This window comes from Cherax quadricarinatus, chromosome 1 (genome assembly GCF_038502225.1).
Source record: "Cherax quadricarinatus isolate ZL_2023a chromosome 1, ASM3850222v1, whole genome shotgun sequence".
In the NCBI taxonomy this organism is placed as follows: Eukaryota; Metazoa; Arthropoda; class Malacostraca; order Decapoda; family Parastacidae; genus Cherax; species Cherax quadricarinatus.
In genome coordinates, this window is record NC_091292.1 from 55,113,737 (window position 1) to 55,139,839 (window position 26,103).

The 26,103-nt window shown below is 43.5% G+C and overlaps 1 protein-coding gene across 6 annotated transcripts in view; it reads right to left on the minus strand.

The window, feature by feature from the left end:
* The window catches only part of LOC128688333 (POU domain protein 2-like), a 291,631-nt gene that overhangs the window by 101,397 nt on the left and 164,131 nt on the right, over positions 1-26,103 (minus strand). For 4 of the 6 annotated variants that reach the window (XM_070082344.1, XM_070082319.1, XM_070082310.1 and 1 more), the window contains exon 3: positions 22,338-22,379. The exons of the other annotated variants lie outside the window; for them this stretch is intronic. In XM_070082344.1, coding sequence (XP_069938445.1) covers positions 22,338-22,379 — 42 coding nt within the window. The remainder of the gene's footprint in view (positions 1-22,337; positions 22,380-26,103) is intronic. 6 annotated transcript variants of the gene reach the window in all.

The window sequence follows — 26,103 nt, forward strand, 5'->3', positions numbered from 1 at the left end:
TTTTTTTACTCCCGTCATTTATAAGACTTAACGAGCAGCAAATACGATTAAAAGGCGCAACACAGAGAAATAACATGGCTCTTTAACACACCGCACCCATTACTAAAGTCCCTAGCAGAAGCATTAATAATTATCAGAAGAGAGGGAGATGAAGTGTAGGATCTAGTCTGGGATGTGTCCCTGTCCTTGGATGGACTACCGTACACTCATCACAAACTAAACACATACAATGTCCAATAAAAAAAAATATTTTTATTTTCAAACATTGATTAAGGTCTTAATGGTTCAACATTCCTTAATATTCCAGCTGCGTGTACTTATATGATACTGCTCCTATTAGGAAAAAAAAAATAGCTGCAGGGTTGTAGCGCCCGGCTGGTGCTGCCATCTGTGGCAGCCATGAAGACCCCCTCCCCCGTGCTTCTCAAGGACACTTTCATCATCATCCTTCCCACGACATCTTCACCCCTCGGCCTCTTTAGAGTACTTTTGAAAGGATTATATGACCCAAAGTGTGAAGGGGGTCGTCTAGCGGCGCGTAAACGTATCCATGAAGATAGGATACTTTTCTGAAGGTAAGAATACTTAGTCCATGTACACGAGTTCACTGTTGTAACATTAATATCAACATCGCTGTACCATCATTTGTCTACAGTTATGTAACTTTTTAAACACTGCTTCTTCACATTTATTACTCACATACAATAAAAATTTATCCGAAATACATTACTTAAGGTAAGATTACCTAATAAAAAATTGGCAGTAGACCTGACTGACCACTGGTCATCTTCACGACCTTCAGAGACGACCCTGGACATCTTTGACCTATGAGTGGTTACAACCACGCCCATACTATATTAATCAGTAATTCATAAGCCCGTACAGAAGGGAGGAAGGGTAATACATCTGGAGAATGGGAGGCAAATATTTTTCATCCTAATAAGCAGAGCCTAGCTCCAATTCCTTGGATAAAGAGCCCTTCACCAACACTACGGTATCCTCCTTAACTGGTACGCCCATACAGACTGCAGAGGAAGGTGTGGTGGGGCAGTGTGGCCAACAAGTGTCGCAGAAGGTGGAGGCGGGCCAATGGAGCGGCCCTGGTCAGCGGCAGCAGCAGCGGCCCGCCGCCACGCCACAATGAGCAGGTTGTTGCTGATATACAACACGTGATAACAGGTATTACCTGGCCCAACACCTGAGCCCCAGCCCCACCACGGGCCACGTCTGCTCCCACACACCAGTAGCACCAGTAGCTCCGCCAGTGCACCAGCAGTCCTAGCACCGTCAGTTATACCAGCATCCGAAGCACCAATAGTTCTTCCAATTGTACCAGTAGCATCACCATTTGTAGCACCATTAGCTCCGCCAATTACACCAGCGATAATAGTTACAACAGCACCAGTACCACCATTAGCTTCGCCAGTTACACCAGCGATAATAGTTATAACAGCACCAGTACCACCATTAGCTCCGCCAGTTACACCACTACCCTTAGCACCAGTGGCTTTACCAATTATACTAGCAACATCAACACTCGTAGCTGTAGCACCATTAGCTCCGCTAACTACAGTAGCTCCTGCACACCATTAGTATCGGCATGTGTAACAGCAGACTACCACCGGTTGCAGTACCAACATTAGCAGCTGTATTCCTAGCAGCTGCAAGGAACAGCAAACTAACGCCGCATCACCAATAAAATATACCAACAGAACAACAAGCCAACCAACATGAATAGCTACGAAGACTGCTAATATACGTATGCTCATCAATCAGGCTGTTGGTGCTTGCTAACTTAATAAAGCAGTCTGCTGCAAGCATCACAACCCGGCTACTCATCAATTGCTTGGCGGAACTGCACGGCTTTACTGTTGATAGTGTGAGAGGGCTACCTTGTGTTACTGTGGGAGGCGGTGGGTGAGCATCGGCTGGGTGAGCTACTAATAAAGTTACTGTGGGAGGCGGTGGGTGAGCATCGGCTGGGTGAGCTACTAATAAAGTTACTGTGGGAGGCGGTGGGTGAGCATCGGCTGGGTGAGCTACTAATAAAGTTACTGTGGGAGGCGATGGGTGAGCATCGGCTGGGTGAGCTACTAATAAAGCAGGTCTACATATCCACCACAACAACACCCGGAGACACCCACACAACACTCGATCCACTCCTGAGGTGCAGCCACCACCAATTAACCGCAGAAGACAAGTGCTGAAGATGCTGGGAGAGGACAAGAATGTGTTGTTGGTGAGGAGGATGAGAAAGAGTGGGGATAAGGGGGTGTGGGAGAAGTAGTGTGTGGGAGGGAGACGAGGACGGGGTGAGTGTGGGCAGCCACGCCCACACCATCAGACCACTGTCATCACCACCAGCGCCCCAAGTAATGCTTCAACCCGCGCCTCCACACCACACGCCACCCACCACACGCCCACCTGTTTACTACACGACCTGTATCACCACACTGTATACCTGTGATATATCTGTGACCAGTTACAAGAGTATTCCTACTCCCGCAGGCAGGCCTGGGCCAGGCTTGTCTTGTGAATGCCTGGTCAACCAAGCTGTTAGTGTTGGCGTCCCGCAGGCCCACATATCCATCACAGCCTGATTGATCAAGTATTTACCTGATGCCTGGAGGATGCTTCTAGAGGTCAACGCTCCGTGCCCCGGTCCCAGACCCGGCTTCCCGGTGCATCAAGACTTCATCATCCAGGCTGTTTGTGATGGCAAACGTATTAACAGAGGAACTTGAATCTCCTCTTGAAGACTTCTACTGTTCTAGCGGTGTTTGTAATATCTACTGGTAGAACGCAGAATAGTCGACCTTACAAATGTTGATACATTGTTCTGTTATTGTGCCCATGGCGAACGTACTTTCACTGGCTTTATTTTACATTTCCTCCCATAACTCTCATTGCAGTATATTGTTATGGTAGTGTGTAGGTTTGGGACCGGCTCTGAGTTATCTTCAACGTACATATCCACTCCGGAGAGTACATATTCAGGACTTTGAGGCGTTCCCAGTAATTTAAATGCTTTAGTGAATCTACGTGAGCTGTAAACGATTTCTGATCTGTTCCAGCTTTGATATCGCTCCTACCTTGAATGGAGCCGTTGACAGTGAACAGTACTCTAAGCAAGAGAGCACAATTGATATGAATAACAGTACTCTAAGCAAGAGAGCACAATTGATATGAATAACATCACCATTGACATTTTTCCTTGGTTCTGAAAGTTCTTTTTATCAACTTCGTCTATACACAAATAACCCGCACATAAAAGAGAGAAGCTTACGACGACGTTTCGTCGGACCGAAACGTCGTCGTAAGCTTCTCTCTTTTATGTGCGGGTTATTTGTGTATCGTTCCAGTCACGGTATTGTGCCTTATTTGTTATCAACTTCGTCATTTTTCTGATTGTCGCCATATTTGCCTTACCTTTGATGAGTTCCGAGTTTTTTTTTTTTTTACTCCCAAAGCCTGACCATTTGATAGGCCTTATTGTGTTCTTTAAAATATAATATAAGCTGGCATTATTATAACCAGATCTTTCACATATTCCTTTAGGTTTATTTAGTAATCCTCCTACAATGTCGCTTTTAAATTCCGCATTCGTCCAGTCTCTAAGCAGCTGGAATATTTCACCACTGGATATCATGTTCTTCTCTCTACTGGCCACTCGAAGACTTTCCTTATACCCTCTTTCATTTTTTTTCGTATCTTCTACCGAGATGACTCATGCTTATTGTGGTATCATCCGCAAATGATGATAGGAAATTGTGTCCAGTGTTTTTATCCGAGTCCGCTATGTGGATAAGAAACAGTAAGGGCGCCATGACCGTGCCTTGGGGTACAGAGGTTTACTATGTACGACACACTGTACCCACACTCACTGTACCTTCACTCACTGTACCCACACTCACTGTACCTTCACTCACTGTACCCACATTCACTGTACCTTTACTCACTGTACCCACACTGTACCTTCACTCACTGTACCCTCGATCACTGTACCCACAGTCACTGTACCCTCACTCACTGTACCCACACTCACTGTACCCTCGATCACTGTACCCACACTCACTGTACCCTCGATCACTGTACCCACAATCACTGTACCCTCACTCATTGTACCCACACTCACTATACCTTCACTCACTGTACCCTCGCTCAGCTCACTGTACCCACACTCACTGTACCCTCGCTCACTGTACCCACACTCACTGTACCTTCACTGTACCCACACTCACTGTACCCACACTCACTGTACCCTCACTCACTATACCCACACTCATTGTACTCCCATACTATACCTCCACACACCATAGATATAACACTTCTTAATCATGTCAGTGGGTCGAAACTTTAAAGAGGCGAGACCAATAGCTTGAGCTCGCTCCCCCAAAATCAAATAGGTACACTACATGAAAAAGATAATCACACACACACATAAAACACACACACACACACACACACACACACACACACACACACACACACACACACACACACACACACACACACTCACATACAAGGGAAATCGACCTGACGACACTGGAGGCCAGGAGAGGTAGGGGGATATGATAACGACATATAAAATACTGAGAGGAATTGACGAGGTGGACAGAGAGAGGATGTTCCAGAGATGGGACACAGCAACAAGGGGTCACAGTTGGAAGTTGAAGACTCAGATGAATCACAGGGATGTTAGGAAGTATTTCCTCAGTCACAGAGTTATCAGGAAGTGGAATAGTCCGGGAAGTGATGTAGTGGAGGCAGGATCCATACATAGTTTTAAGAAGAGGTATGATAAAGCTCATGGAGCAGGAAGAGTGACCTAGTAGCGACCAGTAAAGAGGAGGGGGCATGAGCTGTTACTCGACCCCTGCAACCAAAACTAGGTATACACACACACACACACACACACACACACACACACACACACACACAGTGTAACACTAAAGGGTCTTGCTTATTTATAATTAAAGAGAGCAATGAATCACACGTCCATTACGTAGCCTGCTCAGGGGGACTACACACGTCCATTACGTAGCCTGCTCAGGGGGGCTACCACGCCCATTACGTAGCCTGCTCAGGGGGGCTACACACGTCCATTACTTAGCCTGCTCAGGGGGGCTACACACGTCCATTACGTAGCCTGCTCAGAGGGGCTACACACGTCCATTACTTAGCCTGCTCAGGGGGACTACCACGTCCATTACTTAGCCTGCTCAGGGGGGCTACACACGTCCATTACGTAGCCTGCTCAGGGGGGCTACACACGTCCATTACGTAGCCTGCTCAGAGGGGCTACACACGTCCATTACGTAGCCTGCTCAGGGGGCTACACACGTCCATTACGTAGCCTGCTCAGGGGGGCTACACACGTCCATTACGTAGCCTGCTCAGGAGGGCTACCACGTCCATTGCGTAGCCTGCTCAGGGGGCTACCACGTCCATTACGTAGCCTGCTCAGGGGGGCTACACACGTCCATTACGTAGCCTGCTCAGAGGGGCTACACACGTCCATTACTTAGCCTGCTCAGGGGGGCTACCACGCCCATTACTTAGCCTGCTCAGGGGGGCTACCACGTCCATTACTTAGCCTGCTCAGGGGGGCTACCACGTCCATTACTTAGCCTGCTCAGGGGGGCTACCACGATGAATTATAAACATGCGTGTGATCACCCTCTTAATTACCTACACAAGCAAAGTGCGAGTACGTTTCAGAGTATATTTTCACGGAGTTTACCTCTTCTTGGATCCCGAGGTTATTAGTCCCGTGGGCCGGTCCAGGACCAATGGTCACTGGCTTTATCAGTCTGGCTGTTGGCGCTATTATTATTATTATTATTATTATTATTATTATTATTATTATTATTATTATTATTATTATTATATTCGTCGGAAGCACCAAGCCCGGGAACGGGATAATCAGATTTGATAAAAAGAAGAGTAACTCAAATACCTTGCATCAAGAGCCTATCACCGGCATCAAGGTACACCCTCCCCCCCCCGGTCTTCCCATGCAGGAAACTCTGCAGGAAACTAACGCGACGGGCTGGAGTTTTGAGACTCTCTGACCGCGGGTTCAATCCCGGCCGGGGTATGTTTTTTTTTTCTGCAGGAAACTCTCAACTTCCCTCTTGTTGCACATTTATTGTCTCTAGGTTTGTAATTCTTCTCTGTATTCGACTGATGACCCCCTGCGGCTTGGTCTGGGACCGGGGGCGATGACCCCCGAAATCATCTTCGCATTACCTTCAGGTGACGTCTTATCTTTAGGATCAACACAAGTTTACACATTTTGTTTCCCATCAGGAGAACTTTCGTCAGGACAAATATCTAATGTGGCACATGTGTCCTACTCATCAGGCTTGCTTGTTGACCACCTGGTCAACCATGCTGTTTGTGCTAGTGGTTCGCACACTCACATAGCTATCCCAACCCGGCTGATCAGGAATCTGCAGACGTAGTGCTCTAGTTACCTGTTCAAAATTAGGCCTGCCCTCCCTTTCCTTGGATTGAACCTAATTGTCTCTCGTTCCCCCAGGTGGTGCTCTATGACTCCTAGTTAATATAATAAGGTATATTTTCAAGCACTGCTTTCTTGCACTGTGAGAACAGTATTAAAGTCGTGGGAGCACCATTGATTTGAAAGGTACCATCACTGGCGTTGCTTCTCTTTGTTTTCCAGACCTTTGTTACAATTTACTTATTGAGTTCTCTAAATGACATCTGACGTAAGCCTTTTACTTGCTTCCTCCGTTCTATTAAATGGTCTGCTTGAGTGCTCTAAACTGTGCTTCTCTTTGAATTCTTCCACTACCTCAGCAGTTGAAATTTGTCACCACTGCACATCATGTTATTTTTCATTTGTTAAATTAGACACATGTGCAACTCTTGGGTATCTTTATTAAGGAAACGTTTCGCCACACAGTGGCTTCATCAGTCCATACAAAGGATAAACTTGAAGAACAGGAGGAGAATGAGGTAATCAGTCCCTCAACCTTGAGTCGATGTGGTCAGTCCATCAATCTTCAATAGAACACGGCATATGAGCGGAGAAGCAGCTTATAAACCGTATGGCAGGAGAGGTGCAGCAGTGGTAGGTGGTGATTACCTCATTCTCCTGTTTTTCAAGTTTAACCTTTGTATTCTTCATTTATTCATTAGAAACCTTTGTCAATATATGTTAGTACGTCTTTTTTCATAATTGTTTGGGATCGTTCACAGTGATATGAAGCGATGGCTAGTGTTATTATGTGTGCTTGCTATAAGGCTGAAAAAAAAACAATGGAGGTACTAGGACTGTAACTTGTGGTACTGAACTTCTTAATCCGTCGAGACTGGACTCTGTTTCTCTTTGTTAGAAATCTTGATATCTACTTCCCTACTTTTCTTCTTTTACCTACAGTAGTCATCCTGTTTTACTGTGTATCACTCTTATGTTCTTATGAGTGGAACAGTCTACCTAAGAGGGTGAATAAAGCTAAAACCTTGGGTAGTTTCAAGTTTAGGCTGGATAAATACATGATTGAGAGGGGTTGATGAAAATTAGACGTGCAAGGGTATCTGTGGAAAAAGACACTTACAGTTCAGGACATTTATTAAAGGGTTTCGCCATGGCTTTTCAGTCCTATTAGTGAAGAAGCCACTCGTGGCGAAACGTCGTCCAACTGTACATAAGTGTCAGTGGCACCATTTTCCTCATCTGGGTAATACAGCCATCCAGTGGCTTTATCAATACAGATTCTAGGACATAACTTGAAGACAGAATTTGAAGGGGGACTTGCACATGAGTCAATAGATTTATCAGAGCTTATTGTTAGGGTAGCAAAGTGGGTTTGGCAAATATATTCTGCTAGTGGGTTGAGTTGTAAAGAACCTGCAGGCCTACTGCAGTGTTCCTCCTTTCTTATGTTCTTATGTACTCCATGATCACATTTACAAATGCCTCGGTAAAATTAATCTAGACCACATCTGCGTTTTGGTCTTCTTCTAGAGCCTCAGTAATTTGTGTCATAAGGACCTGCCTCGCATGGGCCAGTAGGCCTTCTGCAGTGTTCCTCCATTCTTATCTTCTTATAATGATCTCATAGTTTTGGCAGCCATGCTCGTCTTGTGATGAATGGTTTGAAAAACCGACAAGTTGAAGATTGAGACACATATGCAGCATATGGGAATCTTTATTCAGGAAACGTTTCCTGTGTGGCGAAACGTTTCCTGAATAAAGATTCCCATATGCTGCATACATGCTCGTCTTGCTCTAAATCCAGTTTGACATGAGTTGTATATGTCATTTTTTTTTTTACCTTAAAAGGAAGTAGTTGGAAAACCCCGATGTTGATGCCTCTTTTGGTCTTAGTATCTTGACTGGAATAGAAGTGTGTGACATCATTTTTATTGGTAGGTTTCCGATAAACTTGAAATCTTAGGTTGTTGTCTACTTTGTGAATGAGGACGTCGAGGAAAGGTAGCTTGTCATTGGACTCTTCTTCTAGTGTAAACTGGATCGCCGGTTCAACTGCGTTCAACTGCTCAACGCAGTCGAACCGACGATCCAGTTTACACTAGAAGAAGAGTCCAATGACAAGCTACCTTTCCTCATCGTTTTTTTCCTAGGAGAATACCGAATTTGTAGTCCTGAGTTTCTTGACGAGGAATGTACATACATTCACCAAACCTTCAATGAGTTACATTTTCCTTCCTTTTTCATCAAAGACTGCAAGAAAAGAGCTCTTCAGATCATTAATTCTCCACGCACAAACGCCACTCCCAACAAAGTTATAATTCTTCCCAATAGCCAGGTTGCACTGAACGTTTCTAAAGTACTTTCACAAGCTAACACCAGAGTCGCCATCGCTTCCAGCACTTCAATAAAGGATCTAACCAGAACAAAATCAAAGCACCACGAACCAGTCAATGCAGGGGTTTACACTATACCCTGTGGAGGCTGCGACAAGATTTATGTAGGTGAAACAGCAAGAAACCTCGACACCCGCCTCAATGAACACATTTACGCATGTAGGAACGATAACTTGAACAACGCCTGTGCACAACACCGAAATTCCACCAATCATCTCATGAAATTTAGGGACGCCCAATTAGTGATCAAAGAAACTAATTTCCGCAGACGCAAGTGCCTCGAATCAGCACTAATCGCTGTTTCGAATACAATTAAACAAAACAAAGGCATTTTAATGTTCAAAACAAAGGCAGCTTCACCATCTCTGAAGTCTTAGCAAAAATCCTCCTGAAAACAGTAATCCCTGCCATCACATAGTCTCTCCTGTTAATACTACACAAAGCACATTACAGAGAGTGAACACTGAAACAGGCCTTCTCTATCCAGTCTATATTTGTCTAACCTATTTTTATGTTACCCAAGTAATAGCTTTTATATCCTTTTACTCATGTACGAGTTAATTGCTCTACCATATTGTATTACTACTACTACTACAACTTATGTCACTACTACTACTACTACCACTAGTATTGCACCTCACTCTGAGCCTATATATACCCTCTGTGTCCATGTACTGTTTGTAACGGCTTGACAAAGCTCTTGGAGAGCGAAACGTTGCCACAATAAAATGTCACATTAGTTGCACTTGTGTCCTTTTACTTTACAATCAGTCCTAATACAGAGAAAACTAAGAAAACGAGTATACATCGTGGCAGGAGTCAGGTAAGAGTCGCGTGGGTAGTAGTAGTAGTAGTTGTTGTTGTAGTAGTAGTTGTAGTTGTAGTTGTGAAGAGACGGGTTGGGTTGGAAAAGAACCTGTCGACATAATGTATTAGGACTGAAGAAGTCATTCGTGGTAAAACGTTTCCTCTAATAAATGTCCTTAACTATACACAATTATCTTTTTCCACATAATGTGTCTTATTTTTTGCCATCGCTCTCCTGCTTCTTTTGTAATGAGGAATGTCTGCCCCTCAGATTTCACCTAAAATCTAAGCTCTTCCACCGAAGAACACTTGAGTGTTCACGCTTATAACTATTAATATTTCTCCGGCAATACAGCATTCCATGTATCAGTTGCAGGTGCTGCCTGCAGGGCCATGTTGTCAGGTGCTGCCTGCAGGGTCATGTTGTCAGGTGCTGCCTGCAGGGTCATGTTGTCAGGTGCTGCCTGCAGGGTCATGATGTCAGGTGCTGCCTGCAGGGTCATGTTGTCAGGTGCTGCCTGCAGGGCCATGTTGTCAGGTGCTGCCTGCAGGGTCATGTTGTCAGGTGCTGCCCGCAGGGTCATGTTGTCAGGTGCTGCCTGCAGGGTGTCAGGTGCTGCATGTTGTCAGGTGCTGCCTGCAGGGCCATGTTGTCAGGTGCTGCCTGCAGGGTCATGTTGTCAGGTGCTGCCTGCAGGGCCATGTTGTCAGGTGCTGCCTGCAGGGCCATGTTGTCAGGTGCTGCCTGCAAGGCCATGTTGTCAGGTGTTGCCTGCAGGGTCATGTTGTCAGGTGCTGCCCGCAGGGCCATGTCAGGTGCTGCCTGCAGGGTCATGTTGTCAGGTGCTGCCTGCAAGGCCATGTCAGGTGTTGCCCGCAGGGTCATGTTGTCTATTTCTTATTGTGGAGTCTGGAGAATTTGTGCTAATATCAGATACATGATTTTAAGGTTGGGCAAAGTTTGTAAAGAAATTTTCTGGGTCTTCAGTTCCTGTGTTTTTGATTGAAATATTGAACAGTGTTTCATACGTTATTACAGTATTTAGCTCATTCTTCATCACTGATGCATGAACCTTCTTTGAGCAGAGGGGATTTATACTTGGATTTTTGCGTATATGAAAAAGATATTACGAATTTTTCCCGATTTTCGGAATGCTTTATTTTTGTTTCTTTATGTTTTTCTTGTGTCTGGTATAAGTGTTTTAGTTTATCCTCTAAATCATCAATTTCTACATGTAAATTATCTTTTCTTTCTTGTGGTACTTATGTTTTCTTCAAGTTTAAGACATTCCCATGACATGATAACAAGAATTAAGCCATACTTGTCGATGTACTTTATTAAGCCAGACATAGAGCCTTCATTCACTCTTATAACTCTACCATCATTCTACCAGGTGATCTAAAGAACTGGAGTTACTCTCACGTTTCTCCGATCAAACCAGCTTGTACATAATTGTTATGTTCAAGCGATTCCTGAAGATGGTAACGCATTTATTACCGAAACATTGATCCCAATATATATATATATATATATATATATATATATATATATATATATATATATATATATATATATATATATATATATATATATGATGGGGTCCACCTCTGGTGTAACTCGTGGGACCCACAGCCTCGGAGAAGGCTTCAAGGAAAAATATTTGGATTTCTTCCTGAAGCCGTTTGAATATTCAACTTCCTCTACCACCCCAACTTTTCATTCTTTTTTTACCAACAGGAATATTTTATTACATAATATGGTACAGAAGATTTAAGAGATACATTGTTGATATAAAGGTGTCATATACGGTACGTGTTGTTACGTGTGTATCACCGATTATAAGGCGAAAATCTCATCCAGCTCCTCAGAGCTGGGGTGTGTGCCCAAAATACAGCAGGCATTTCCCCTTTGAACAGTCGCACTGAGCCGCTGGAACAGAAAACTAGCTGCCCTGGGATCCCTAGTTACCCTGATGAGTCTTTTTCCCAGCTCCTTAAGGAATTAAGATGCATTCTTTCCCCATGAGCCAAGGGTCTCTGAACCTATGGGAACAAACATATAATGATGGGCAAGTTCTCCATATTTTCTAGACTTTTGGGACTCCCTGAAGCTGGCAGCTGCCCCTCCTTCCTCCCTGGTGTATTGGAGATAGGTATCAGCCAAGGTAGATGCACATGTATAGTCCCACACCACCTGCTTCCCATCTGTCCAGGCTTGAAGGGTGATACCATCTGGACGCTTCTGCCATCAAATCTGCATAGCTGGGGTGGCTTCCTTATTGCTGGGCATCCAACTGTTGTGAGGCTCCTCTTGATAATGTTAACCTCCTCCTCATGTCTTGCAATCTTTCCCTCGGATTTACGGCACACAAGACCATGGTACCCGAATCGGTCTGTTGCTTCACTGCCACAAATACACCTGTGTTTGGCGAGAATAGGGGCGGCAAGTCGAAGGGCAACACCGATGCGGATGGTCTGTGGGTCGAGGCATGTGCCAAGGCTGGAGTTGGGAACAGCCAACAGAAAGTTCCCTGCATGAGGGGCTCTCACTGCCAGGAAGCGGGCTCTATCCTTCCCTGACACACTCTGAAGCATTGTTGAGGCTATATTTTCCACTATTGGACCATCCCAGTGCGATTGTTTGAAGTTGTTGTGGGGAGCAGGTCTGGTTTCAGAGCCCGTTAGATCATCCCAGATCATGGCTCCGTCAATGAACTTTTGGTCCTGGACTCCAATCTTATCCCTAAGATGTTCAGGGAGAATCGCTGCTACAAGCCCTCTGGATGCAATAAACGAGGACAGAAAAGCAGGTAGCGCAATCTGTGATGACTTGCGGACACCAATGCCTCCTAGTCTGACTGGAAGTGTAGCTTGGTTCCACTGCCCGTCTTCTAGAGGAAGGTTAAGTACTTTCGTAAAAATCTGCCTCCGGATACTGTCACATTCGTGCATATATATATATATATATATATATATATATATATATATATATATATATATATATATATATATATATATATATATATATATATATATATCCAGAGGGCTGAGGAAGGGTTGTTGAGGTGGTTCGGTCTGCAGTAGAAGGAAGGCGGGGTAGGGGTCGGCCTAGGAAAGGATGGAGGGAGGGGGTAAAGGAGGTTTTGTGTGCGAGGGGCTTGGACTTCCAGCAGGCATGCGTGAGCGTGTTTGATAGGAGTGAATGGAGACAAATGGTTTTTAATACTTGACGTGCTGTTGGAGTGTGAACAAAGTAACATTTATGAAGGGGTTCAGGGAAACCGGCAGGCCGGACTTGAGTCCTGGAGATGAGAAGTACAGTGCCTGCACTCTGAAGGAGGGGTGTTAATGTTGCAGTTTAAAAACTGTAGTGTAAAGCACCCTTCTGGCAAGACAGTGATGGAGTGAATGATGGTGAAAGTTTTTCTTTTTCGGGCCACCCTGCCTTGGTGGGAATCGGCCAGCGTGATAATATATATATATATATATATATATATATATATATATATATATATATATATATGCAATAAGATCACAGTAAACACCACTCTGAAAGAATAGAGAAATTCCAAGCGCTTTCGTGACTACTCACATTATCTTGATACAGTAAAAAAAAAACTTTTGATAAAGAATTCCCCCCAAAATGCTGACGGATGTGACTATGAGGTTCCTTGTAAAATTTGCGATAAAGTTTATTACGGTCAAACTGGTAAACGTCTCGAACTATGATTAAATCAACATAAATATAGCATTAGAACTGGACAAGATTCCAATGTTCTATTTATTCATGTGAGAGATTTTAACCATCCAATTGATTTTCAAAAAGTTGAGAAAGTAGTATCAAGCAAGTCCATGGTTGACAGGAATATAATTGAATCTTGTTTCATAAAAAGCAGTTTTGAAAATAATATGAATATTTCCTTTGGTTTATATAAATTAGATTCATTTATAATTAGTAGAATTTGGGAAGAATTTAATAATACATTGGACAAATAATAAATTTTAAAATTCTTAATTCTTGGGTAAAATAGTTTGTTCGTGGGTTGTGTCAAGGACCTGTCTATTTGGGCCAGCGGGCCTGCTGCAGTGTGACTTTGTCAATGGTCCAAGTCGGACCGAAACGTCGTCGTAAGCTTCTCTCTTTTATGTGCGGGTTATTTGTGTATTTCTCTTTCTTATGAGTAGCGCGTCAGGTGTTGCATTGTTGTGGGATGTGATAGTGACGTGTGTGCCTTCCTTTGATGCATTACTTTTATTGTTCCTTGATAATGTGAGTAGTCACGAAAGCGCTTGGAATTTCTCTATTCTTTCACAGTGGTTGTTTTGCATATATATATATATATATATATATATATATATATATATATATATATAATGTCGTGCCGAATAGGCAGAACTTGCGATCTTGGCTTAAATAGCAACGCTCATCTTGCCATATAGGACAAGTGAAAATTTGTGTATGCAATAATTTCGCCAAAATCATTCTTAACTTAACGAAAAAAAATATTTCACTGTGTTTGTTTAGTATTAAATTATTGTAAACAAATTTAAAATATATTTAGTTGGGTTAGGTTAAAATAAATTGTTCTTGTTATAATAAGGTTAGATAAGTTTTCTAAGATTCTTTTTGGAGCAAAATTGAAATTTTTTACATTAAAATTAATGAAAAAATATATCTTTAAACGTATAAGAGAAAATTTTAGAAAGGACTTAATTTTAAATGAGTTCTTGCTAATTGACCAGTTTTACATATTCGGCACGACATATCTATATCTATCTATATATATATATTATATATATATATATATATATATATATATATATATATATATATATATATATATATATATATATATATACACACACACACACACACACACAGAGACACAGGTGGGTCCCGCTCATACAGCATGTTAGGTTTCGGGCTACTGCTTTAAATCGAAAATAGCTGTAAAGTGAAACATAGCCTTTCCCCTTTCAAATGCATATTAGAGCCTGGTAACATGTTTACACTCTCATATTAGAGCCTGGTAACATGTTTACACTCTCATATTAGAGCCTGGTAACATGTTTACACTCTCATATTAGAGCCTGGTAACATGTTTACACTCTCATATTAGAGCCTGGTAACATGTTTACACTCTCATATTAGAGCCTGGTAACATGTTTACACTCTCATATTAGAGCCTGGTAACATGTTTACACTCTCATATTAGAGCATGGTAACATGTTTACACTCATATTAGAGCCTGGTAACATGTTTACACTCTCATAATAGAGCCTGGTAACATGTTTACACTCTCATATTAGAGCCTGGTAACATGTTTACACTCTCATATTAGAGCATGGTAACATGTTTACACTCATATTAGAGCCTGGTAACATGTTTACACTCATATTAGAGCCTGGTAACATGTTTACACTCTCATAATAGAGCCTGGTAACATGTTTACACTCTCATATTAGAGCCTGGTAACATGTTTACACTCTCATATTAGAGCATGGTAACATGTTTACACTCATATTAGAGCCTGGTAACATGTTTACACTCTCATATTAGAGCCTGGTAACATGTTTACACTCATATTAGAGCCTGGTAACATGTTTACACTCTCATATTAGAGCATGGTAACATGTTTACACTCATATTAGAGCCTGGTAACATGTTTACACTCTCATAATAGAGCCTGGTAACATGTTTACACTCTCATATTAGAGCCTGGTAACATGTTTACACTCTCATATTAGAGCCTGGTAACATGTTTACACTCTCATAATAGAGCCTGGTAACATGTTTACACTCTCATATTAGAGCCTGGTAACATGTTTACACTCTCATAATAGAGCCTGGTAACATGTTTACACTCTCATATTAGAGCCTGGTAACATGTTTACACTCTCATATTAGAGCATGGTAACATGTTTACACTCTCATATTAGAGCCTGGTAACATGTTTACACTCTCATATTAGAGCCTGGTAACATATTTACACTCATATTAGAGCATGGTAACATGTTTACACTCTCATATTAGAGCATGGTAACATGTTTACACTCTCATATTAGAGCCTGGTAACATATTTACACTCTCATATTAGAGCATGGTAACATGTTTACACTCTTATATTAGAGCCTGGTAACATGTTTACACTCTCATATTAGAGCATGGTAACATATTTACACTCTCATATTAGAGCCTGGTAACATGTTTACACTCTCATATTAGAGCCTGGTAACATGTTTACACTCTCATATTAGAGCATGGTAACATGTTTACACTCTCATATTAGAGCCTGGTAACATGTTTACACTCTCATATTAGAGCCTGGTAACATGTTTACACTCTCATATTAGAGCATGGTAACATGTTTACACTCTCATATTAGAGCATGGTAACATGTTTACACTCTCATATTAGAGCATGGTAACATATTTACACTCTCATATTAGAGCATGGTAACATGTTTACACTCTTATATTAGAGCCTGGTAACATGTTTACACTCTCATATTAGAGCATGGTAACATATTTACACTCTCATATTAGAGCCTGGTAACATGTTTACACTCTCATATTAGAGCCTGGTAACATGTTTACACTCTCATATTAGAGCATGGTAACATGTTTACACTCATATTAGAGCCTGGTAACATGTTTACACTCTCATATATTAAGTCAGCAGTAGAGTTAGGCATAAAAAAATTCATTTCCAGCACACATTACTCACCTTAAAATATTTTTTTCTCCTTAGCTTATAGCGAGTGGTGAATATATTTATTTTAAGAAATCTGAATAAATGAAGAATGGGTATCATTGAAAACCGCTGCATTAATGAAACGCTGTAAAGCGGGGCCCCTCATCGAAGGTTCCTTGATGTTGGTGAGGGGCTCTTGATTTAGGGAATTAGATCTGTGCTCCAGTTCCCCGAATTAAGCCTGAATGCCTTCCACATCCCCTCCCCCAGGCGCTGTATAATCCTATGGGTTTAGCGCTTCCCCCTTGATTATAATAATAATAATAATGTAAAGCGGGGCCCGCTTGTGCATGTGTGTATTATATATAATATATATATATATATATATATATATATATATATATATATATATATATATATATATATATATATATATATATTGAGAGAAAGAGAGAGAGAGAGAACAGTTAGTGTTAAAACACTGGTTAATTAAACAAAGGAACATACATAAAAAATTAAAAATATGTTAAATATATGTTTGTTCCTCACACTGAGGTCCTCTTCAGTACATCCATTTGACTTATACACACTTTTCATCCATCGTGCCATCCTCAGTAATGGATATGTGAACCCTTCCTACCACCAAAAGAGTGAAGCTAATTACCCATTAAGGGTGGCTAACGAGTCACGTGGTCATTAGGAGAAACCAGCAGAGAACGGGGACAGGCGCGGCGGGGATAATGGGAGGGAGGTGGGATGGGTGATGGGAGGGAGGTGAGAAGGGTAATGGGAGGGAGGTGGGATGCTGATCAATAGATGCTGCGACTTGGCCACCCACCACTACTAATCACCTGCTAGCAGGCCTACACTGCTGCTGTTGCTGATACTTCTACTACTGCTGTTGTTGCTGATACTTCTACTACTGCTGTTGTTGCTGATACTTCTACTACTGCTGTTGTTGCTGATACTTCTACTACTTCTGTTGTTGCTGATACTTATCATGCTACAGCTCTGCTGATGCTGTTGTTAATGCTATTACCGTTGCTGCTACTGCTGATGGTAATGGTGATGGTGAGGTAAATTGTTCTTGTCTCATACAAAAACAATTATCATCTGCCGGCGTCTAGTCATATATTGTACTCACGTCCCACGCAACATGCATACGTAATTTAAATCATTCAGGGTATGTGAGTGTTTATACTGTTTATATATATATATATATATATATATATATATATATATATATATATATATATATATATATATATATATATATATATATATGTCGTGCCGAATATGTAAAACTGGTCAATTAGCAAGAACTCATTTAAAATTAAGTCCTTTCTGAAATTTTGTTTTATACGTTTAAAGATATATTTTTTTCATTAATGCTAATGTAAAAATTTTTAATTTTGCACCAAAAGAATCTTAGAAAACTTACCTAACCTTATTATAACAAGCGCAATATATTTTAGCCTAACCCAACTAAATATATTTTAAATTTGTTTACAATAATTTAATACTAAACAAACAGTGAAATATATTTTTTTCGTTAGGTTCAGAATGATTTTGGCGAAATTATTGCATACACAATTTTCGCCACACAGTGGCTTCATCAGTCCAACACAAAGCAGAAAGGTTAAGGAGAGGATGAGATTCCCATATGTTAAGTGTCTCAATCTTCAACTTGTCGGTTTTAAACCATTTATCACTCACATATACATATATATAATATCGTACCGAATAAGTAAAACTTGCGATCTTGGCTTTAATAGCAACGCTCATCTTGCCATATAGGGCAAGTGAAAATTTGTGTATACAATAATTTCGCAAAATTCATTCTGAATCTAACGAAAAAAAAATATATTTCATTGTGTTTGTTCATTATAAAATTACTGTAAACTTATATAAAATATGTTTAGTTGGATTAGGCTAAAATAAATTGCGCTTCTTATAACGTTAGGTAAGTTTTCTAAGGTTCTGTTGGTACAAAATTATTAATTTTTACAGTAACATAAATGAAAAAAATATATATCTTTAAAAGTATAAGAGAAAATTCTAGAAAGGACTTAATTATATATATATATATATATATATATATATATATATATATATATATATATATATATATATATATATATATATATATATATATATATATATGATGAACAGGTTATTGAAAACGAGGCACCATGAGGTACACACACACACACACACACGCAAACACACACACGCACACACACGCAAACACACACGCAAACACACGCAAACACACGCAAACACACGAAAACACACACACACACACACACACACACGCACACACACACACACACGCCAGATAACATCTCCCCTTGGGTATTGAGAGAGGGAGCAGAGGCGCTATGTGTACCCCTAACAACAATATTCAATACATCTATCGAAACAGGGAGATTGCCTGAGGCATGGAAGACAGCAAATGTAGTCCCAATCTTTAAAAAAGGAGACAGACATGAAGCATTAAACTACAGACAAGTGTCACTGACATGTATAGTATGAAAAATCATGGAGAAGATTATCAGGAGAAGAGTGGTGGAACACCTAGAAATGAACGATCTCATCAACAGCAGCCAACATGGTTTCAGGGACGGGAAATCCTGTGTCACAAACCTACTGGAGTTCTATGACATGGTGACAGCAGTAAGACAAGAGAGAGAGGGGTGGGTGGATTGCATATTCTTGGACTGCAAAAAGGCGTTTGACACAGTTCCACACAAGAGATTGGTGCAAAAACTGGTTGACCAAGCAGGGATAACAGGGAAGGCACTACAATGGATCAGGGAATACTTGTCAGGAAGACAGCAGCGAGTCATGGTACGTGGCGAGGTGTCAGAGTGGGCACCTGTGACCAGCGGGGTCCCACAGGGGTCAGTCCTAGGACCAGTGCTGTTTCTGGTATTTGTGAACGACATGACGGAAGGAATAGACACTGAGGTGTCCCTGTTTGCAGATGACGTGAAGTTGATGAGAAGAATTCACTCGATCGAAGACCAGGCAGAACTACAAAGGGATCTGGACAGGCTGCAGACCTGGTCCAGCAATTGGCTCCTGGAGTTCAATCCCACCAAGTGCAAAGTCATGAAGATTGGGGAAGGGCAAAGAAGACCGCAGACGGAGTCCAGTCTACGGGGCCAGAGACTACAAACCTCACTCAAGGAAAAAGATCTTGGGGTGAGTATAACACCAGGCACATCTCCTGAAGCTCACATCAACCAAATAACTGCTGCAGCATATGGGCGCCTAGCAAACCTCAGAACAGCATTCCGACATCTTAATAAGGAGTCATTCAGGACCCTGTACACCGTGTACGTTAGGCCCATATTGGAGTATGCGGCACCAGTTTGGAACCCACACCTAGCCAAGCACGTAAAGAAACTAGAGAAAGTGCAAAGGTTTGCAACAAGACTAGTCCCAGAGCTAAGAGGTATGTCCTACGAGGAGAGGTTAAGGGAAATCAACCTGACGACACTGGAGGACAGGAGAGATAGGGGGGACATGATAACGACATACAAAATACTGAGAGGAATTGACAAGGTGGACAAAGACAGGATGTTCCAGAGATTGGACACAGTAACAAGGGGACACAGTTGGAAGTTGAAGACGCAGATGAATCACAGGGATGTTAGGAAGTATTTCTTCAGCCACAGAGTAGTCAGTAAGTGGAATAGTTTGGGAAGTGATGTAGTGGAGGCAGGATCCATACATAGCTTTAAGCAGAGGTACGATAAAGCTCACGGCTCAGGGAGAGTGACCTAGTAGCGACCAGTGAAGAGGCGGGGCCAGGAGCTTGGACTCGACCCCTGCAACCTCAACTAGGTGAGTACAACTAGGTGAGTACACACACACACACACTACATACCAATACCACTGATAACAAGAACATATTTTACGCTTATATACACTTGAAGGACATTTCCCGGGGGTCAACGCCCTCGAGGTCCGGTCCCAGAACAGACCTCCTGGAGGATCAAGGCCTGAACAACCAGGCTGTTACTGCTAGCCGCACGCAGTCCAACGTACGAACCACAGCCTGGCTGATCAGGCACTGGTTTGAGGAACTCATCCTCCTGTAGACAGCTGGAGGTTTGTTGGTAACTTCCCTTAAGTACGAAGGGATCGCGATGAAGAGTCGGGGACCTCTGACACTCATCGAGTTCTTTCTTAGTGTACGCGCTGTGTCCCTGCTTTTTAGTGGAGGTACTCTGCACCTTCATGATCCTATTTACCGATGCTGGAGCTAGCCCATCGTTAGGTACTGTCTCCGAAGATCTAGAAACACCCAGAGAAGACAATACTACCAATGGTAGGTAGCATCTTATCTGAGAGAGAGAGAGAGAGATGAGTGGATGCTGGGTGTAATAACGTGACTCATGACTGCTACAAGGGTTACTTCCGCCCTCCCGTATCTCTCTCTCTCTCTCTCTCTCTCTCTCTCTCTCTTTCTCTCTCTTTCTCTCTCTCTCTCTATACATCACTCATCTTTCTATCACTCAACATTTCAAAATATAACCCGCAGTTTTCAAGAATAATGTAAAAGCCACTTCTGATAAGCAACCTCGCACGCTCTACACGGCACCGCTGCCCCATCGCCGACGCCCGATGCTACGCTTCTTCTGATTGGTTCGCGCCGGGGGAAAGTTAGTAAGATGAGATGAGATTGGCCAAAGCGCTTCATTAACGCTGATATGCCTGGCGGCTGGCAGATAAATAGCCCCTGGTCAATACTGCTACTCTGTTCTAAGGAAAACTCTCCTGTCTAGGGACAAAGACTTACCAACTTATAAAAATTTCTCTCTCTCTCTCTCTCTCTCTCTCTCTCTCTCTCTCTCTCTCTCTCTCTCTCTCTCTCTCTCTCTCTCTCTCTCTCTCTCTCTCTCTCTCTCTCTCTCTCTCTCTCTCTCTCTCTCACATTCATCCCCTCACTTCACAGGATGATAGGAAAACAGTCATAGCACTGACGATCCACATTATCAAAATCTTGAAAAGCACCCTTGTAGGTTTAGCTCTTAGTGATGGACTGAACACATCGATTCCAGGCTGAGGGACTGATTACCTCAAACTCCTCCTCTACTTACCCATTTCTACTTTGTATTGGACTGATGAAGCCACTGTGTGGCGAAACGTTTCTTCCATAAAGATTCCCAGATGTTACATAAGTGTCTCAATTCTTCAATTTGTCGGTTTTCAGAACCATTTATCACAAAATTAAATTGTAATGAAAAGCAACGGCACACTGATTGCACGGATAATGATCACGGATAATGATCACGGATAATGATCACGGATAATGATCAACACAACCCGGGGTATCTCCAATGGGGGACTTGATAGGTTCGTTAAGTCACTTTCTGATCAATCAGGCTATGGTACCTACGTATGATGTAAGTAGTTTAGAAAACCGACAAGATGAAGAATGAGACACTTGTGCGACATTTGGGAATCTGTGGAAACGTCTTGCCAGCCAGTGGCTTCTTCAGTCTAATAGAGAGGGACTGATTACCTCAAACTCCTCGTCTTTCAACGTTCTTTTCTATACTAAACTGAAAGAAAACAAATGTTGCACTAGTGTCTTATGGGAACGACGTTTGTCTGTGACCCTGTCTCTCTCTCTCCCTCTTTTTATTTTCCCTACCTTCTGCCTTCCCTTTCTCGCCCCTTTACCTCCTTTCTCCCTTTCATCTCTTCATGTCCCAGCATCATGGACACCTCGCACCTAGACGTGATCTCGTAACTATCACCTGTGACACCTTTGACCTCTCTCCCCAGTCCTTGTACTCTCACAGCCCGGCATGATGCCAGACTTCTCTGGCGGCTGCCTGATCAACCGGGTTGTTGCTGCCGGTGGCCCGGCATCACAAGCTGGTTGATCAGGCAGCTCCTGCAGGAACCCACCACCATACATGGAGTAAATGAACCATAAAGAAAGAATAACATAGTTTACCTGTTCGGGACTTGAGAGCGGCGAGGGCTTCGGCAAACGTACCTGCAAACCAGAAACAAGTATTTATATTATATTCATAATGGGAGACGTTAAGCCAGTGCCACTGTCCCGCTCCCAGACCAATACGACTGTCCCGCTCCCAGACCAATACGACTGTCCCGCTCCCAGACCAATACGACTGTCCCGCTCCCAGACCAATACAACTGTCCCGCTCCCAGACCAATACGACTGTCCCGCTCCCAGACCAATACCACTGTCCCGCTCCCAGACCAATACGACTGTCCCGCTCCCAGACCAATACGACTGTCCCGCTCCCAGACCAATACAACTGTCCCGCTCCCAGACCAATACAACTGTCCCACTCCCAGACCAATACAACTGTCCCGCTCCCAGACCAATACGACTGTACCGCTCCCAGACCAATACAACTGTCCCACTCCCAGACCAATACCACTGTCCCACTCCCAGACCAATACAACTGTCCCGCTCCCAGACCAATACCACTGTCCCGCTCCCAGACCAATACCACTGTCCCGCTCCCAGACCAATACGACTGTCCCGCTCCCAGACCAATACCACTGTCCCGCTCCCAGACCAATACGACTGTCCCGCTCCCAGACCAATACCACTGTCCCACTCCCAGACCAATACCACTGTCCCGCTCCCAGACCAATACCACTGTCCCGCTCCCAGACCAATACCACTGTCCCGCTCCCAGACCAATACGACTGTCCCACTCCCAGACCAATACAACTGTCCCGCTCCCAGACCAATACGACTGTCCCACTCCCAGACCAATACGACTGTACCGCTCCCAGACCAATACGACTGTCCCGCTCCCAGACCAATACGACATACCCGCACCCAGACCAATACCCAGACCAATACAACTGTACTGTACCTGTACCGCTCCCAGACCAATACGACTGTCCCACTCCCAGACCAATACGACTGTCCCGCTCCCAGACCAATACGACTGTCCCGCTCCCAGACCAATACGACTGTCCCGCTCCCAGACCAATACGACTGTACCGCTCCCAGACCAATACGACTGTCCCGCTCCCAGACCAATACGACTGTACCGCTCCCAGACCAATACAACTGTCCCACTCCCAGACCAATACAACTGTACCGCTCCCAGACCAATACAACTGTACCGCTCCCAGACCAATACGACTGTACCGCTCCCAGACCAATACAACTGTACCGCTCCCAGACCAATACAACTGTCCCGCTCCCAGACCAATACGACTGTACCGCTCCCAGACCAATACAACTGTCCCACTCCCAGACCAATACAACTGTACCGCTCCCAGACCAATACGACTGTCCCGCTCCCAGACCAATACAACTGTCCCGCTCCCAGACCAATACAACTGTCCCGCTCCCAGACCAATACAACTGTCCCGCTCCCAGACCAATACAACTGTACCGCTCCCGGATAAATACAACTGTCCTGCTCCCAGACCAATACAACTGTCCCGCTCCCAGACCAATACAACTGTCCCGCTCCCAGACCAATACAACTGTCCTGCTCCCAGACCAATACAACTGTCCCGCTCCCAGACCAATACAACTGTCCCGCTCCCAGACCAGGACTCGTGCTTCACGGATTCCGTTAATTGTTTAAAATGGCAAATTAAATATAAACAATGGGAAACATACTATAATTAGTCTGTCTCTGAATTTATTGTATAATTACACACACACACACACACACACACACACACACACACACACACACACACACACACACACACACACACACACACACACACACACACACACACCTTTAAAAAAAGAGACAGACGTGAAGCACTAAACTACAGACCAGTGTCACTGACATGTATAGTATGCAAAGTCATGGAGATTATCAGAAGAGTGATGGAGCACCTAGAAAGGATCTCGTCAACAGCAGCCAACATGGTTTCAGGGACGGGAAATCCTGTGTCACAAACCTACTGGAGTTCTATGACATGGTGACAGCAGTAAGACAAGAGAGAGAGAGAGAGGGGGGGTTGGATTGCATTTTCTTGGACTGCAAGAAGGCGTTTGACACAGTTCCACACAAGAGATTATTGCAAAAACTGGAGGACCAAGCAGGGATAACAGGGAAGGCACTACAATGGATCAGGGAATACTTGTCAGGAAGACAGCAGCGAGTCATGGTACGTAGCGAGGTGTCAGAGTGGGCGCCTGTGACCAGCGGGGTCCCACAGGGGTCAGTCCTAGGACCAGTGCTGTTTCTCGTATTTGTGAACGACATGACGGAAGGAGTAGACTCCGAATTTTCCCTATTTGCAGATGACGTGAAGTTGATGAGAAGAATTCATTCGATCGGAGACCTGGCAGAACTACAAAGGGATCTGGACAGGCTGCAGACCTGGTCCAGTAATTTGCTCCTGGAGTTCAACCCCACCAAGTGCAAAGTCATGAAGATTGGGGAAGGGCAAAGAAGACCGCAGACGGAGTACAGTCTAGGGGGCCAGAGACTACAAACCTCGCTCAAGGAAAAAGATCTTGGGGTGAGTACAACACCAGGCACATCTCCTGAAGCGCACATCAACCAAATAACTGCTGTAGCATATGGGCGCCTAGCAAACCTCAGAACAGCATTCCGACATCTTAATAAGGAATCGTTCAGGACCCTGTACACCGTGTACGTTAGGACCATATTGGAGTATGCGGCACCAGTTTGGAACCCACACCTAGCCAAGCACGTAAAGAAACTTGAGAAAGTGCAAAGGTTTGCAACAAGACTAGTCCCAGAGCTACGAGGGGAGGTTAAGGGAAATCAACCTGACGACACTGGAGGACAGGAGATATAGGGGGGACATGATAACGACATACACAATACTGAGAGGAACTGATAAGGTGGACAAAGACAGGATGTTCCAGAGATGGGACACAGCAACAAGGGGACACAGTTGGAAGTTGAAGACACAGATGAATAACAGGGATGTTAGGAAGTATTTCTTCAGCCACAGAGTAGTCAGGAAATGGAATAGTTTGGGAAGCGATGTAGTGGAGGCAGGATCCATACATAGCTTTAAGCAGAGGCATGATAAAGCTCACGGTTCAGGGAGAGTGACCTAGTAGCGACCAGTGAAAAGGCGGGGCCAGGAGCTAGGACTCGACCCCTGCAACCTCAACTAGGTGAGTACAACTAGGTGAGTACACACACACTTGTGCGTACTTGTGTGTGTGTGTGTGTGTGTGTGTGTGTGTGTGTCTTGTGTAGGTAGTGTTCCTCCTCCCCCCCCACTACACATTATGGGACTCCCACTACATAAACAACTTGCCATTTTCAGTAAGCCGCCGCGCAGGGCTTTTCCGAATAAACCCATCACAGTCCTCAAGTTCCCAGGAAAACATCAATTTACTTGAATAAATCTTAGTCTTACTTCTCCCACTGGAGAATACCACCAAGACTACAACACTTACTTCAGTGTCCCACTGGAGAATACCACCAAGACTACAACACTTACTTCAGTGTCCCACTAGAGAATACCACCAAGACTACCACATCATACTTACACCCACATAACTGCCACAGCAACACATAATAACTGTCACAGCAACACAACTGCCACATTAGCACATGATGACTGTCACAGCAGCACGTGATAACTGTCACAGCAGCACGTGATAACTGTCACAGCAACACATGATAACTGTTACAGCAACAGATCATAACTGTCATAACACTTATTAACTGTCACAGCAACACATAACTACCACATTAACACATGATAACTGCCACAGC